The sequence below is a fragment of the Danio rerio genome, chromosome 14 (assembly GCF_049306965.1).
Source record: "Danio rerio strain Tuebingen ecotype United States chromosome 14, GRCz12tu, whole genome shotgun sequence".
NCBI lineage: Eukaryota > Metazoa > Chordata > Actinopteri > Cypriniformes > Danionidae > Danio > Danio rerio.
In genome coordinates, this window is record NC_133189.1 from 2,216,159 (window position 1) to 2,232,500 (window position 16,342).

At 35.5% G+C, this 16,342-nt stretch overlaps 1 protein-coding gene across 5 annotated transcripts in view; it reads left to right on the top strand.

Moving 5' to 3' along the window:
- diaph1 (diaphanous related formin 1) overlaps window positions 1-16,342 on the top strand; it is a 173,883-nt gene that overhangs the window by 22,020 nt on the left and 135,521 nt on the right. For 3 of the 5 annotated variants that reach the window (XM_073922443.1, XM_073922446.1, XM_073922445.1), the window contains exons 2-11: window positions 6,487-6,513; window positions 9,426-9,587; window positions 11,303-11,404; window positions 11,580-11,710; window positions 12,211-12,297; window positions 13,645-13,714; window positions 13,960-14,099; window positions 14,248-14,353; window positions 15,331-15,441; window positions 15,645-15,763. In XM_073922443.1, coding sequence (XP_073778544.1) covers window positions 6,487-6,513; window positions 9,426-9,587; window positions 11,303-11,404; window positions 11,580-11,710; window positions 12,211-12,297; window positions 13,645-13,714; window positions 13,960-14,099; window positions 14,248-14,353; window positions 15,331-15,441; window positions 15,645-15,763 — 1,055 coding nt within the window. The remainder of the gene's footprint in view (window positions 1-6,486; window positions 6,514-9,425; window positions 9,588-11,302; window positions 11,405-11,579; window positions 11,711-12,210; window positions 12,298-13,644; window positions 13,715-13,959; window positions 14,100-14,247; window positions 14,354-15,330; window positions 15,442-15,644; window positions 15,764-16,342) is intronic. The other 2 variants (XM_073922444.1, XM_073922447.1) reach the window with 1 other exon arrangement.

The following is a 16,342-nucleotide window of genomic DNA, read 5'->3' on the forward strand; positions in this document are numbered from 1 at the left end:
TTTATTTTAAAATAATATAATATAATAAATAAATAAATAAAATACTTTTTTAAAAAAAAATGTAACAAAAATATAATAATTAAAAAATAAAATATAAGAATTAAATAAATAAAATATAATAATAAAAATAAAATTATTATTTAGATATAAAATAAAATAAAATATAACAATTAGAAAATAAAATTAAATATATATTATTGAAAAAAAAACTAAATTAAACATAACACTTAACAAATTTAATTAAATGTAATATAATAATAATAAAAGAGTATATATAGTAACATAGCAATTGAATAAAACGCTTGTTTTTTTAAATCACAATTGGTCAAAGTATACCAAATGTTTCCAATTGATGTGATTTTTGATATCTAACTTCTCTATTGTTAAAACATTGATATTGTGTTGTCTAAAAAATCATTATAAACGTGAAAACATGACACCATTTTGGTATTTTTATGCAACACAAAAATGCTGTTCAACAACATTTTCATTTGGAATTTGGAAATAAATGTCCTTATTAGTTTACAAATGAATTTTTATTAATTATTAAATTTACATTTTTATTAATTTTATATCCAAAGCAACTATAAATTGTTAATCCAGAGAAACAGACAATTGTCAAGTGTTTTTTTTTCCCATAGCTTGTATTTTAATAATATTTTAATAATTTTACTTTATATTATTAAACATAATTAAACATTATACATTATATTTATCTATTTTTGCGTTGATTACTTTTAAAGTTGTATTTTAATTCCATCTATATGCCAAGACGAGCTCAGTGCTGATATAGTCTTGTTTTCATGTTGTTTGTTGAATTTATTGCAGCACTTTATTGCTTATTTTGCATCCAAAATAAGCTTCTGTTGCTATCAGATGATGCATTGTTGCATCCACAGCGTCTGTTGTCCTGGTAACCTCATTACAGCCTCCCAGACAGAGTTACGGTCGGCCAGGGTGGAGACAGGAAGTTTTGTTTGTTTAGTTGTGAAGGAATGAGTTTGTGTTATTGTGAAAATGAATGCAGCCCGCTCATCAGAAGCTGATCTGCGAGGGTCATCTATTGTGTGAGTGTGTGTGTGTGCAGCAGGTGCTCATTCATGCGTTTAACTGTTCCTCTGCGTCCAGCCATGCGTTAGCACTGAGAGCATGTCACCGAGAGCAGAGTGCGCTCACAGGAAGCAGACTCGTGTAGCTTAAATGACTTCCTGTTGACTTGTGCAGACACACACACACACACACACACTGGCTACTGTACATTTATTCTGAAGGTGTCAGTCAGAAGAGCAAGTTATGGTGTGTTTAACGGTCGTCAGAATATTAAATCCTTTGGATGTTTTTAATATTTAGATAAATTTCTATATTTATATGTATTTATGCCTGTATTACATCATCTTTAAGCCTGTCATCATATTTGTTTTTTGTTGTAGGACATATTGCACCAAAATATATTGCCATAAATCATATTATTGTCATTTTAAGACCATTTTATACCACTTATATAATGTCAGAATGACAATATAATATCATCTCAATGATTATTATACCCCCCGTTTCAGCAGGGTGTTTTCACACCTCTAGATTGGAAAAAGTCAGGAAAGTGGGTGTGTCTAGCTCTGTTTAGGTGGGAGTGTCAGGGGAGGGAAAGAGGGAAGGATTTGGATAAAAATGGGAGTTTCCATTTGGGCATGTGCTGATTTTCACTGAGGCAAAACAAACACACAGAAGCAGGGGAGAAAGACAGTGTGTTTAATGAGGGTGAAATGTTTGATACCGCACGTCGTATAAGAGAAAAAAAACCTGTGTGTGTAGACTATCCTGTCACATAACGCGACGAAAATTTAACACGACGGTCTGTAATAGTTATTGTAGTGATATTAACATTCATTCTTTCATTTTCTTGTCGGGTTAGTCCCTTTATTAATCTAGGGTCGCCACAGCGGAATGAACCGCCAACTTATCCAGCAAGTTTTTACACAATTGATGCCCTTCCAGCCGCAACCAATCTCTGGGAAACATCCACACACACTCATACTCCCAGTGCTGGATTGTGGCTGGAAGGGCATCCACTTTGTAAAACATATGCTGGATAAGTTGGCGGTTCATTCTGCCGTGGCAACCCCAGATTAATAAAGGGACTAAGCAGAAAATGAATGAATGAATAAACATTATTAATGACTCTAAACGTGACTTTATTCATATAATTTGACATATTTATTATGTTTCTGGCTGTTATTGTGCTGTATGGGTTTTATAGAGGATCATATTAAACACAAACAACAACACATTGAACTCTCTGACCTATTAAATGATATTATGCTGCTGTTTTGTGCCTTATATAGACTGAAACAATTGTGTGTGTGTGTGTGTGTGTGTGTGCAACCGCTTTTGCATGTGTGTCTTTCTTTGTGACACTTCCTCCGAGCGCTTACTGTGCAGGAAGTGGTTTGTCACACTTTAACGGGTGTGTCTGGTGTGGCCCATATTATGACATCACTTCAACATTCATACACACACACACACACACACACACACACACACACACACACACACACACATACATAAAAGCTTCAGCTTGAAAAAAAGAAATGGACATTTGTCTCCATGGAAACCAAGCTGACAGAAATGACCACACACACACACACACACACACACACACACACACACACACACACACACACACACACATGAAGGAATGTTCATAGTGACTTCATATCTGTGTCTATTTTTAGAAGGAAATCAGAAATACTGGTGCTTACACACACACGCACACACACACACACACACCTGTAGAGTTTGCATTTGCACTTGTGTGTTTATGTGGTTTGTTTGTTACTCATTGAAAATATGTTCAAATTTGAATACTGATGATTAATGGTTATTTTAGGAATATATTTAAAGTGTGTGTGTGTGAGAAGAGAGAGAAACTGGTTTCCTGGAAATTTACAAAACCTTCCCATCCACTGCACATCCATAAACCAAAATACTGACACACATCTTCCGAGCACAGGTGTGTTTCTACTATTTTACTTTCACATTGGAGAGAGTGACCGACTGAGTGTAAATTGCATTTGTACAGCATCTTCAAACACTAGCAATGCCAGTGACTTATGAGGGTTAAGGTTAGGGGTAGGGTCAGGACAATTAGCCTATCTTCCTAAAGTTTAAATGTTTTTAATATTGTGTGTTGCATGTACAGTATGTAATGCGTTTTAGACCGAATGTCATAATCATGAAGGCCCTTGTTGTGGTTGATATTCAGCTTGAACTTTGGATGTGTGTGAAGCGTCCCTCTGAATCCTGCAGATGATGATAATTGACTCATGAGGGCATGAAAACATTAATGCTTCCTGTGTGATTACATTGTGGCCGCAGTGTGTGTAACTGGTCTTTATATGGTGTGTTTGGGTGTGTCTATTTTAGTGTGGGTTTAGCTGTAAAGAATGAACTTTTCATTGAATGTGTGTGTGTGTCTCTGTGAGTAATTGAGCAAATAGATTTTTCTGATGTTTGTGCCATAGTTTCAACTTTGTGGATTATGTATATATGTATATATATGTATATTAAGGGTGTCACGATCCTCCAAATCCTCGATTCGATTACATTTTCAATTCTAAAGGCACGATTCGATTCGATTTTCGATTATGAATAATTAATTAATGACTAATTAATTATTTGTAGCCTACAGTTTAAACTACCTGACCTGCATGGTCTTTGTTTTACCCATAAACAAATCATACAGTAAATGAATAAAGGCAAGATACACACATAATTACCACCTGTCAATCACTTTTTCTGCGGGACTCGTGAATAGGCAGTGATCTGTGTCGTTATAATGGCGTCGGGAAAAAAGACGCACAACCAACAGGAACCAGCCAACAGTATCTGAGGTGTTCGCTAAAATGACTAAGTACAAGTGAGTGAAAGATTGAAGCAGTCCTCTGACTGCCTGGACCTGCTGTCTCGAGCGCATGGCTGTGTGTGCGTCTGTGTCTGTGTGGTCACGTGATGTGCGTTTTCAGAGGTAGAGAGGAAGGAGGGCTGCTCAGAAATGCTACACGCCACTGTGGATGTGGATCGTTGTCGTTCTAAAATGCCATTTAAAAACAAAGACAGTGTAAACAGGGTCTGAGTGTGTACTTTTCGCCAGTGGATTTGCAACGGGGGCGGGCGGAGGATCGCGATGCCGGTGTTGTCTATCGGACGAACCGTACATAATACGTACATAGCAGAGCTTCCAAAACTGTGTTTTTTTGTCGACAACATGAATGTTCTCAACATAACTCACTGGAAATCCAAAATGCTTCCACACCGGCGACTTCATTGAAAGAGGAGAGGGTTTAAGCTCTGTCGACGGGTCTCCTGCTTCTGCAGTTCAACAAACACTTCAACAAGCCTGTTTTTTCTCGCTTGGCAAGCCAAGCTGACGTGACATGGGGGCGTGGCAGCATCGACGATTCTATTTTTTGATTCGATAATCGAAATTGAGCTTAAATTTCAATCGATTTCGATCAAAAATCGAAATCGTGACACCCCTAATGTATATGAATATATATATATATATATATATATATATATATATATATATATATATATATTTATATATATATATATATATATATATATATATATATATATATATATATATATATATATATATATATATATATATATATATATATATATATATATATATATTTATATATATATATATATATATATATATATATATTTATTTTTATATTTGCTCGGGGTCCTTTGCTGATCCTTCCCCTATCTCTGCTCCCCACGCTTTCCTGTCTCTATGTCTCCGCTGTCCTATCAATAAAGGTGAAAACCCCTAAAAAATAATTATAAAAAAAAAATATATAAATATATATATATATATATATATATATATATATATATATATATATATATATATGCTGGAATATTTAGCATTTCATTCCGCTGTGGTGACCTCTGATAAAATCAGAGACTAAGCCAAAGGAAAAGGAGAGAATGTTTCTTTCTGGTTTACCTGGTTTATGAAATTTGATTGATTGCTAGTTAATTTTCAGTGAACATTCATTGTATTTTTTTTTTTATTTAAATTGACTGTTTTATTTTATTAATTAATTAATTAATTATGTTATTTATTTATTTATTTATTTATTTATTCATTCATTTTTTACATTTTATTTACTTTTTGTTGAATTTAAATTTTATTAGTTACATTTTATTAAATTACATTTAATTTTTGCAGGATTTTTTTTATTACAAAACTGTGAACACTACTTTGACTGAATCAGAATGTACATGTAGTTGTATGTAATATCATACTGCATGCTGTGTGTACAACAGGAAACTATTAAATGCAAATAAAATGACCAGTAGTGTAAATAAGCATGCTTCATTAAGTTAAACTTATCACTCTTTTATTATAAATAATTAAGCACTCTTGCATTACAAATTTTAGTTCTATCTTTATTTCCGTTTGTTTCTGAATACATGATGCACACATTGCTCAGCAGAGGTCAGGTGTGTTTTGTGAGGTCAGATAATTATCTGTGTGTGGTGAATCATCTGGAGGAGCAGCACTGGTTTGTTTGATCACCAGAGAAACGCTTGTTCATCAGCAGGTGAATGTTTTTCTGATGCGGTGTGTGTGTGTGTATGCTGACCTGTACTGCCCTCGTGTGGTCAGACTCTGCTAGCGCTGCATTCATTTACCTCCCGTTATTTCCTCCCAAATCATCTCTCTTTAATAGCAGCACCTTTCTTTCCTGGGAAATGAGAGTAATTTTTTAAATTATTGTCTTGTATTGTGTAGATGTGTGTGTGTGTGTGTGTATATATATATATATATATATATTACATGATTGTAGATTTGAAATGGATCCGAACTTTACTGAATGATCATTTGTTTTCATCCTTGATGCTTTCCTCAGTCAGACCTTAAGTAAAGCTTCCTTCTTTCTTTCTTTCTTTCTTTCTTTCTTTCTTTCTTTCTTTCTTTCTTTCTTTCTTTCTTTCTTTCTTTCTTTCTTTTTCTTTCTTTCTTTTTCTTTCTTTTTCTTTCTTTCTTTCTTTCTTTCTTTCTTTCTTTCTTTCTTTCTTTCTTTCTTTCTTTCTTTCTTTCTTTCTTTCTTTCTTTCTTTCTTTTTCTTTCTTTCTTTCTTTCTTTCTTTCTCAAATTGTCAATTTTAAATGGTTTATTTGTATTGTATTTTATTAAATCAATATTTTTAATAAATCTATTGTTTTTGCATGTTTAATTAAGTGTGTTTGAAATTGCTAAATGTTTAATTTATTGATTACTTTTTGCTTTATTTGTTTTAAATGTACTGGGTTTTCAATTACTGAATGTTTTTAGTTTTTTCTGTATTTATTTCAATCTTAGCTCTTGCCTATTCTTCTTCCCGCTGTGTGTTTTTCTGGGCTGGGATTGTGTTTCTCTCTCTGCTTGTATTAGTAGTGATGTTTCTATCTCCTGCTTCTGTACAGACTCTCAAACGGCTGATTCCAGATGAGGTAGGTTTATACGTGCGTGTGTGTGTTTAACTTCGTTAACCGTGTCCCTTTCACCGCTCTACACATTTCGCCACTCATGTCTTCATCATCTTCACCGACCATTGTCTGCCGTGCACTTTAACCCTCACCCTCAACATGTGCAAGTGTGTTAGTGTGTGTTTGAAAGGGGAACGACAGAAGTGTATGTATGCGTATGTGTGAGAGAGAGAATGCAAGGGTGTTTTGTGTGTGTGTGTGTGTGTGTGTGTGTGTGTGTGTGTGTGTGTGTGTGTGTGTGTGTGTGTGTGAATGTGAGACAGCAAAATAAAGTGTGTGTGTGTGTGAGAGAGAATGTGTGTGAGATTCACAGTCTGTCTTCGCCATCACCCTCTGTTCACTGCTGACCTCAGATCAGTGCTTTAGTAGGAAACAGATCTGACATCAGCACTTACTGTTCACACACATTCATACTCACACACGTGTGATTTCTGCTCATTGTATAATTCTTGCATTTCCAATATTGACAGACAAACATTTCTGCAAAAAAAAAAAAAAAGTTATTTATTTGCAGAAATGCAGAATTAAAGGGAAAATTCTGTTTATCTCTGTATCTATCAGTGGACCGTTAATATTTGTGCTGTTGACAGTCCAGAACTTCATTCATGGCTTCATTGTAACGCCCCATTCACATGGGGAAACAGCGTCAACGCTTCCCATTCACTTTGAATAGGTGACATCAGGTGTTGTCGAACTGTATTGTGGATCCGTCGGCGCCGCTCCAGAGGCATTGCTTGCTGCAGAAGTTGGGACTTGCTCAACTTTTCAAGCGCCGACGGAAGCGTCAGCCAATCAGATCGCTGTATGCAAATACACCAGCTCAGACAGTGGCCTATTGCTGACTGAATTTCATTGGCTGACGCTGCTATGACGATCGCGTCAGCCCCAACTTCAGACACGCCTTCAATCAAGCGTTGACGCTGAAGCCCCGTGTGAATGGGGTGTAAATCTCTCAGATGTTTCTCCTGCTTTACTCTCGTCTCAACTTGACAAGATTCCTCAGAGATTGTTCTGGAATTTCCTCAAACGTCTTTTGTTCTCTTGATTGACACACTTGAGATAAGAATATAAAAGCAGTTAAAGATGAGATGCGTGATCAGTTCATGCTGCCATTGCTGAATGTTCAGTGGAGTTCATGTGTTCAGAATGAAGCGCTCCACAATGTTTTACTGCACACTGAAACAGAGTCAGACACTGACAGGGTAACTTCAATGCATTACCTTAAAAATATTAATTCTCAACACCATTTTTTAAAACCACAGGGAACTATTGCTGCAGCATTAATTCAAAATACAGTCTTTATGCATGTAATAATGACTTATTACTTGCTGAAGGTAAAAACTCAAGCATTGCATGATCTTACATATTAGTTTAAAGATGATCTCCAATGCAGAATTCACTTTTATAAGGGGTTTAAACCGTAAAACAAAAGTTAATAGTGGAAAAATCTCAAGTCTAAAATAATTATAATAAAAGTTTTGGTTTATTTACACTTGGAAATTCACAAAGTAGCTTCATGTGATCACTTCTGATTTCTTTATTTTATTTATGAATTGCTGTAAAACAGAAAGCCGAAAAACATTTATACTTTAAGTATAGTTGGTATCAACTTAAGGACGTACAATGAAAAAAATTAAATACATTTTTAAATAGTCAATAATAATGTGGCTTAACAAAAACTACAATTGTGCAGTGTATATCAGTGTTTCTCAACCATGTTCCTAGAGGACCACCAGCACTGCATGTTTTGGATGTCTCCTTTTGTCCATTACAGCTTGTTCAGTCTCCGCTGATGATCTGAATCAGGCGTGTTTGGTTAGGGAGACATGGGAAATGTGGTCCTCCAGGAATGTGGTTGAGAAACACCGGCCTATTTCACACAACACTCTCTAAATTGAACTTGGGAAAGGAAAAGAATTCAATTGCTGGAACAGAAATGTGGTCTATATCTGACAATAAAACATGTTTTTGGATATGTTTCCTAAATTTGCTCGAATGATTTTTTTAATATGTTGACCAAGATTGCTCATTTTGACCCATGCTATGTCATATTTTTGGGTATTGCAGAAATACTCGTGCAACTTAAAGTTATTGTTCACCCTAAAAATCAGAATGCGATCACTATTTACTCTCCCTCCTGTGGTTCCAAACATTTTTGAGTTTATTTTCTTTTGAACACAAAATGAGTTTAAAAAATGTTAGAAACCTGTAACCATTGACTTGCACAGGATTTGACTTTCCGACTATTGAAGTCAATGGTTACCGGTTTCCTGCATTCTTCAAAACATCTTCTTTTGTGTTTAACAGAAGAGGGAAACTCATGAAGGTTTGAAACTACATAATAGACATAAGAGTTTTAACATAATATAGTTTTAATAATTGTTATAATAACATGATAGTTTTAATAACTCATCTCTAATAACTGATTTATTTTCTCTTTGCCATGATGACAGTACAGAATATTAGACTAGATATTCTTCAAGACACTAGTATTCAGCTTAAAGTGACATTTAAAGGCTTCACTAGGGTAATTAGGGTAAAGTTAGGGTAATTAGGCAAGTCATTGTATAACAGTGGTTTGTTCTGGAGACAATCCAACACTAATATTGCTGAAGGGGGCTAATATTAAAAGAAAATGGCTTTAAAACAATTAAAAACTGCTTTTATTCTAGCCGAAATAAAACCAATCAGACTTTCTCCAGAAGAAAAAATATTATAGGAAATACTGTGAGAAATTCCTGCATCTGTTCAACATCATTTGGGAAATATTTGACTTCAGCTGTACGTAGTGTGCCATTTGGGCTGCAGTGCAAGTCTTCTTGTGCTGTGTGTTTGCTGTTGTGTGTGTTGACCTTTGCCCTTTGACCCTGTGTCAGCTGGAGCGCTTCACCAGCATGCGGACCAAGAAGGAGAAGGAGAAGTCCAGCACGATGGGGAACAGACACTCTTCTGCTGCGCAGTACGAGATCCCTTCCCAGAGTTCCTCACTGCACGAGCTGTCAGACGAGCACGTGCTGGAGCTCTTCGAGCAGATGCTGGTCAGTGTGTGTGTGTGTGTGTGTGTGTCCGCATGTCTGTCTGTCTGCACCAGTGTATGCGCATGTGGGTTTGTTTACATGTTTGACTGCCTGTGTGTTTGTTTGTGTCTGTGTGTGTGTGTTTGTTTTATCTGTGTCTGCGTGCGCTTGTGTGTTTGCTTTCATGTGTTAATATGTGTGTGTTTGTTTCTGAGTGTCTGTGTGTGTTTTTGTCTTTGTGCATGTGTGTGTGTGCGCTTGTGTTTTTCTTCATTTGATTGTCTGTGTGTGTTTACTGTGTTTGTTTGCATGTGGGTTTCTATCTCTGAGTGTGTGTGTGTGTCTGTGCTTGTTAATGTGTGTGTTTGTGTCCATTTAGTGTGTGTGTGTGTGTTTTGCATGTCTGCTTGTCTGCCTGTGTATGCACATGGGCTCGTTTACATTTGTGAGTGCCTGTGTGTCGTAGTGTGTGCGTGTATTTGTCTTTTTTTGTGTGAGTGTGTCTCTGTGTTTGTTTGTTTCAGAGTGTCCATGTGTGTATTGTCTTTGTGTCTGTCTGTCTGTCTGTCTGTCTGTCTGAGTGTGTGCCCATCAATGTGTGTGTGTGTGTGTGTCTGCATGTCTGTCTGTCTGCGCCAGCATATGCACATGTGGGTTTGTTTACATGTGTGTTTGTTTGTGTGTCCGAGTGTGTGTGTGTGTGTGTGTGTGTGTGTGTGTGTGTGTGTGTGTGTGTGTGTGTGTTTGTTTTTATCTGTGTGAGTGTGTCTGTGTGTGCTTGCGCGTCTGCTTTCATGTGTTAGTATCTGTGTGATTGTTTCTGAGTCTTTATATGTATATTTGTCTGTGTGTGTGTGTGTGTGTGTGTGTGTGTGTGTGTGTGTGTGTGTGTGTGTGTGTGTGTGTGTGTGTGTGTGCGTGTGTGCGCGCGTGTGCTTGTATTTTTCTTTGTTTGTCTCTCTGTTTGTTTTGTTTGCAAATGTGAGTTTCTGTCTCTGACTGTGTGTGTGCCGTTCAATGTGTGTTCATCTCTGTGTGTGTGTGTGTGTGTGTGTGTGTGTGTGTGTGTGTGTGTGTGTGTGTGTCTGCATGTCTGTCTGTCTGCAAGTGTATGCACGTGGGTTTGTTTACATGTGTGTTTGTTTGTGTGTCTGAGTGTGTGTGTGTGTGTATTTGTTTTTATCTGTGCGAGTGTGTCTGTGTGCATGCGTACCTGTGTGTGTGTGTGCGCTTGTGTATCTGTGTGTTGGTTTCTGAGTTTCTGTGCATGTGTGTTTGTGCATGCATGCTTGTGTTTGTGTCTGTGTGTGTGTGTGTGTGTGTGTGTGTGTGTTTCTTTGCATGTGTGTTTGTTTTTTTTGTGCTTGTGTGTTTGTTTGAGTGTATGTGTGTCTAAGTGTACCTGTCTTCGTTTGTGTGCTTGTGTTTGTTTTCATGGTTCAGTGTATATGTGTTTGTGTTTATGTCTATCTGTGTGTGTATCTGCATGTGTGGCTTTTTTTCTTGCGCATGTGCATGTGTGTGCACATAATTATTAATTAATGTTGAACTATGACTAATTAATACTTTACAAGCTTATTCATACCTTGTGAAATGTTAGTCAATACATTAACCAATGAACGATTATTCTAGAGTGTTAACGGTTTATTTGTGTGTGTGTGTGTGTGTGTGTGTGTGCGTGTGCGCGTGTGCGCGTGTGTGCGTGTGTGCGTGCACGTGCATGTGCGGGTCTTCAGGTGGACATGAATCTAAATGAGGAGAAGCAGCGGCCGCTCAGACAGAAAGACATCATGATCAAGAGAGAGATGGTGTCTCAGTATCTGCACACCTCCACTGCTGTGAGTGCACACACACACACACACTTATGTTACATAAAATACTGGAGACTCATTAGGGCCTACTCCCTAAGGCTTAGTGCCTTATGGCTCGTTTCCACTGACTGGTACAGTACGGTACAGTATATAATATATATGTGTGTGTGTGTACTGTGTGTACCGTGTGTGTGTGTTTCAGGGTAAGAATCAGAAGGAGAGCTCCAAGTCTGCACTGGTTTACATCCAGGAGCTGAAGGCCGATCTAAAAGACACACAGTTACTGAGCTGCCTGGAGTCACTGCGGGTGTCTTTAAACAACAACCCTGTCAGGTACACACACACATGCATACACGCATGCATTAAACAATAACCCTATTAGGTACACACACACACACACACACACACACACACACACACACACACACACACACACACACACACACACACATATACACTTACTGGAATCACTGCTTGTGCCAATAAACAACAACCCAGTCAGACACACACTCACACACTCTCAAACAAACACTGGAATTTTTGCAGGTGTCAGTAGAAAACACCATCAGACACAAACACACACTCACTGGACTCACTATTGGTGTTAGACACACAAACAAACACAACACACACATAATCACACACAGACACAAAACCAAACATAGACTCAGTCTAACACACAGAGACTCTGACACACACACACAAGACTCGCACATGAACGAACACAAACCTGAAAACTCAAACATATACTCTTTCACACACACGCACACACACACACACACACAGTTACAGAAATGTTTCTTCAGCTGATGGTTGTCTGTGTGTTTTCTCAGTTGGGTCCAGACTTTTGGAGATGGAGATGGTTTGGATTTGCTTCTAAAGTTCCTCAGGAAACTTCAAGACGAGAGAGAAGAACCTTTGTATGTCAAACTTTATAAATTTAAATCTGTTCTAGTGTGTTTGTGTAGAGTACACTGATGCAGTCAGTGTTGGTGAAACAAAAAAAAAAAAATGCCAGGAAAAATTATTTTATATCTGTATTTTTTTATTTAATAATAATGTTTTTGTTGTTATTATTATTAATTTTATTATTGCTATTAATTATGATTATTATATGTTTATGTATTTTTTTATTATATTTGATTAAAATATTGTTATTATTATTATTAATTATTTATATTTTTGATCATTTTATTTATTGTAAATGTCAATATAATTGTTATTAATTATAAGTATTATATATATATATATATATATATATATATATATATATATATATATATATATATATATATATATATGTGTGTTAAATTATTTATTATATCTGTTATATTTATTATTATTTATCATATTTATCATTAATCATATTTGTTTTATTTATAATTAATTTTATTTGTTTTTATATTTATCATTATTAATTTTATTATTATTATTTTTAAAAATTGTGTCTTGTTAATTTTGTAATTTTATTAATATTATTATTATTATTATTATTATTATTATTATTATTATTATTATTATTATTATTATTATTATTAATTATAATTATTCTATATTTGTTTAATGTATTTTATTTATCATTTATTGCCTTTTTATATTTATAATATTTATTTACTTTATTTTTATTATAATTTATATAGCTTTTATTATCCATATATTATAGCTTTTTATTGGTATATTTACTATTAATATTTGAATTATTATAAATAATAATTATACATTTTTTGTTATTTATTTTACTTTTTATATTTTATTATTGTTATTTTATTTATAGTATTTTAAATAATTGTTTTATTTATTTTATTTAAATATTATTATTATTAGTAATACTTATTATTATAATAATATTTGTTTTAGTTATTTTATTCATTATGTTTTATTAATATTATTGTTATTATTATTAATATTATTTATAATTATTAGCTTTTTATTATGTATTTTATTTAATATATATTATTTATTTTATTTGTTTATTTATTTATTAATTATATCAACTTCATTTAATTATGTCTTATGGACAGACGTGTTTTCATTCTCACAATCTTATAATTAAAACTCCTTATTTGCAATTTAATAATTGTTCAAACTTTGCTGTGTTCTCAAGCATTGTTAGAATTACTTAAAATTACCTGTAAACTGGCAAGTAACTCTTTCATATGAACTCACCTTTCATATATGCAGCTTGGCGAGTGTTTCGTACAGTATAATAAAAGTATTTCCATCACACTAATTTCTCTCTCTTTCTTTCTCTCTCTTTCTTTTTTCAGGAATGGTGGGATTGGTGTTAAATGTCAACATGAAATCATCCGATGTCTTAAAGCGTTTATGAACAACAAGGTGAGCACAGATCAGAGCTCATACTGAACATTATTAATGTGTCTATAAGGGATAGAGATCGTAAAATGGTCAATAACCCTACCCGGTGTGCTTCTGGGAATGCAAGGTTATTTGCTTTCATGGCTTTGCAATCAAAAAATGTCCTTATAATCGAGGTCAATGGGACAAAAACAGCCCGAACATAACCAAAGAGGAGTCAGTCTGAACAATACACTAGGGTTAAAGTGTGTTGGTGTCCGTTTCAGCACGGTCTGAAAGCCATGCTGATGTCTGCTGAAGGAATCCCTCTGCTCGTCCGCTCCATCAATCCCGACGTCCAGCACATGATGGTGGATGTGGTGCGCCTGCTGTCCGCCATCTGCATCCTGGACCATCCTGACAACATGTGAGTCTCTGAACATCTCGGATACTCTGCTGTGTGTGTGCGCTTTGGGGCGGCAAGAAAGCAAAGCAGCCCTCAAAATCCAGTGGAATGATGTGAAAGTGTGTGATCTGAAGTGTTGTGTGTGTGTGTGTGTGTGTGTGTGTTTCAGTCATGAGCGTGTTCTGGAGTGTATCACTGAACAGGCTGAAGAGCATGACATCGAGAGGTTTCAGCCGCTGCTCTCCGGCATGCAGAAGAACTCCATCACACTCAAGGTAAAACACACTGACTGCTGAACGCAACACGACACACTGCTTTAGGACACTCATACTCACTCTTTCTGTGTGTGTGTGTGTGTGTGTGTGTGTGTGTTTGTGTACTGGTTTGTTTGTTTGTTTGTTTGTGTTTGTTCTGCGTGTGTGTGTTTGTGTATTGGTTTGTTTGTTTGTTTGTTTGTTTGTGTTTGTTCTGCGTGTGTGTGTGTGTGTGTGTGTGTGTGTGCGCGCATGCGTGTGTTTGTGTTTGTACATACGTTTGTTCGTCGGTTTGTGTGTGTGTATGTGTGTGCGTCCGCACCTGTGTGCACGTGTGTGCTTGTCTCTGTTCGTGCATGTGTGTTTTTGTTTGTTGTGTGTGTGTGTGTGTGTGTGCGTGTGTGTGCGCGCGTGTGTTTGTACATACGGTTGTTTTTTGTGTGTGTGTGTGTGTGTGTGTGTGTATGTGTGTGCACCCGCACCTGTGTGCATGTGTGTGTTTGTCTCTGTTCGTGCATGTGTGTTTGTTTGTTCTGCATGTGTGTGTGTGTGTTTGTACATACGTTTGTTTGTCGGTTTGTGTGTGTGTATGTGTGTGTGCCCGCACCTGTGTGCACGTGTGTGTTTGTCTCTGTTTGTGTATGTGTGTTTTTGTTTATTGTGTGTGTGTGTGTGTATGTGTGTGTGTGTTTGTACATGCGTTTGTTGGTTTGTGTGTGTGTGTATGTGTGTCTGTTCGTGCATGTGTGTTTGTGTTTGTTCTGCATGCGCGTGTGTGTGTGTGTGTGTGTGTGTGTGTGTGTGTGTGTGTGTGTGTGTGTGTGTGCATGTTTGTACGTGTGTGTGTGCGCATTTATACACGTGTTTGTGCATGTTTGTGCTTGTCCGTGTGTGTGATTGTTTTGGCATGTGTGTGTGTTTGTGTGTTGTGCATGCGTTTGTACGTGTGTGTGTGTGTTTGTGTTTGTGTGTTTGTACATGTGTTTGTGTGTGTATAGGCTGGCTGTATGCAGCTGATCAATGCCCTGATCAGTCGGGTGGAGGAGCTGGACTTCAGGATTCACCTGCGCTCGGAGCTCTCCAGGCTGGGCCTCAGAGACATGCTGAAGGTGAGAACTGAACACACTCAACACCTTCATTAGTACATCTACTCTTACAGATTTACTGTATCCCCCTTACATTACTGGGACAGGTAAACTGCTGAACACTAGCTGGAAAAAACACACAGTATTGAACATTTCAGTTTGTTTTAATTTACTCATATAAATGTCTGTGTGTGTGTGTCTGTCTCTCTCTCTCTGTCTCTGTGTAGGACGTGCGTGCCATCGAGAACGAGGAGCTGAAGGTGCAGCTGCAGGTGTTTGATGAGCAGGCTGATGAAGACACTGAAGATCTGCGCGCTCGACTGGACGACATCCGCATTGAAATGGAATATCCTTCACACACTTCACACCTTCATCATGATAAAATAGAAATAAAATAAAATATAAAACTTACAATAAAATAGAATAGAAATAAAATACAATAATATAAAATATAATAAAATACAAAATAAAATAGAAATAAAGTAAAATAAAATAGAAATAAAATATAAAAAATACAATAAAATAGAATAGAAATAAAATAATGTAAAATATAATAAAATACAAATAAAATAAAATAGAAATAATATAAAATATAATAAAATAAAATACATTTACATTTAGTCATTTGGCAGACGAAAATAGAAAAAAAAATAGAAATAAAATAATATAAAATTTAATAAAATACAATAAAATAAAATAAATAAAACAAAATAAAATAGTATAAATATAATAAAATACAATTAAATACAATAGAAATATAATGTAATATAATATAATATAATAAAGTACAATGCAATACAATAAAATAAAATTTAATAAAATACAATACAAACTAAAAAAATATTCTAAATATAATAAAAAATAAATAAATAAATAAAATACAATACAATACAACAGAATACAATAAAATACGATGATATAAAAT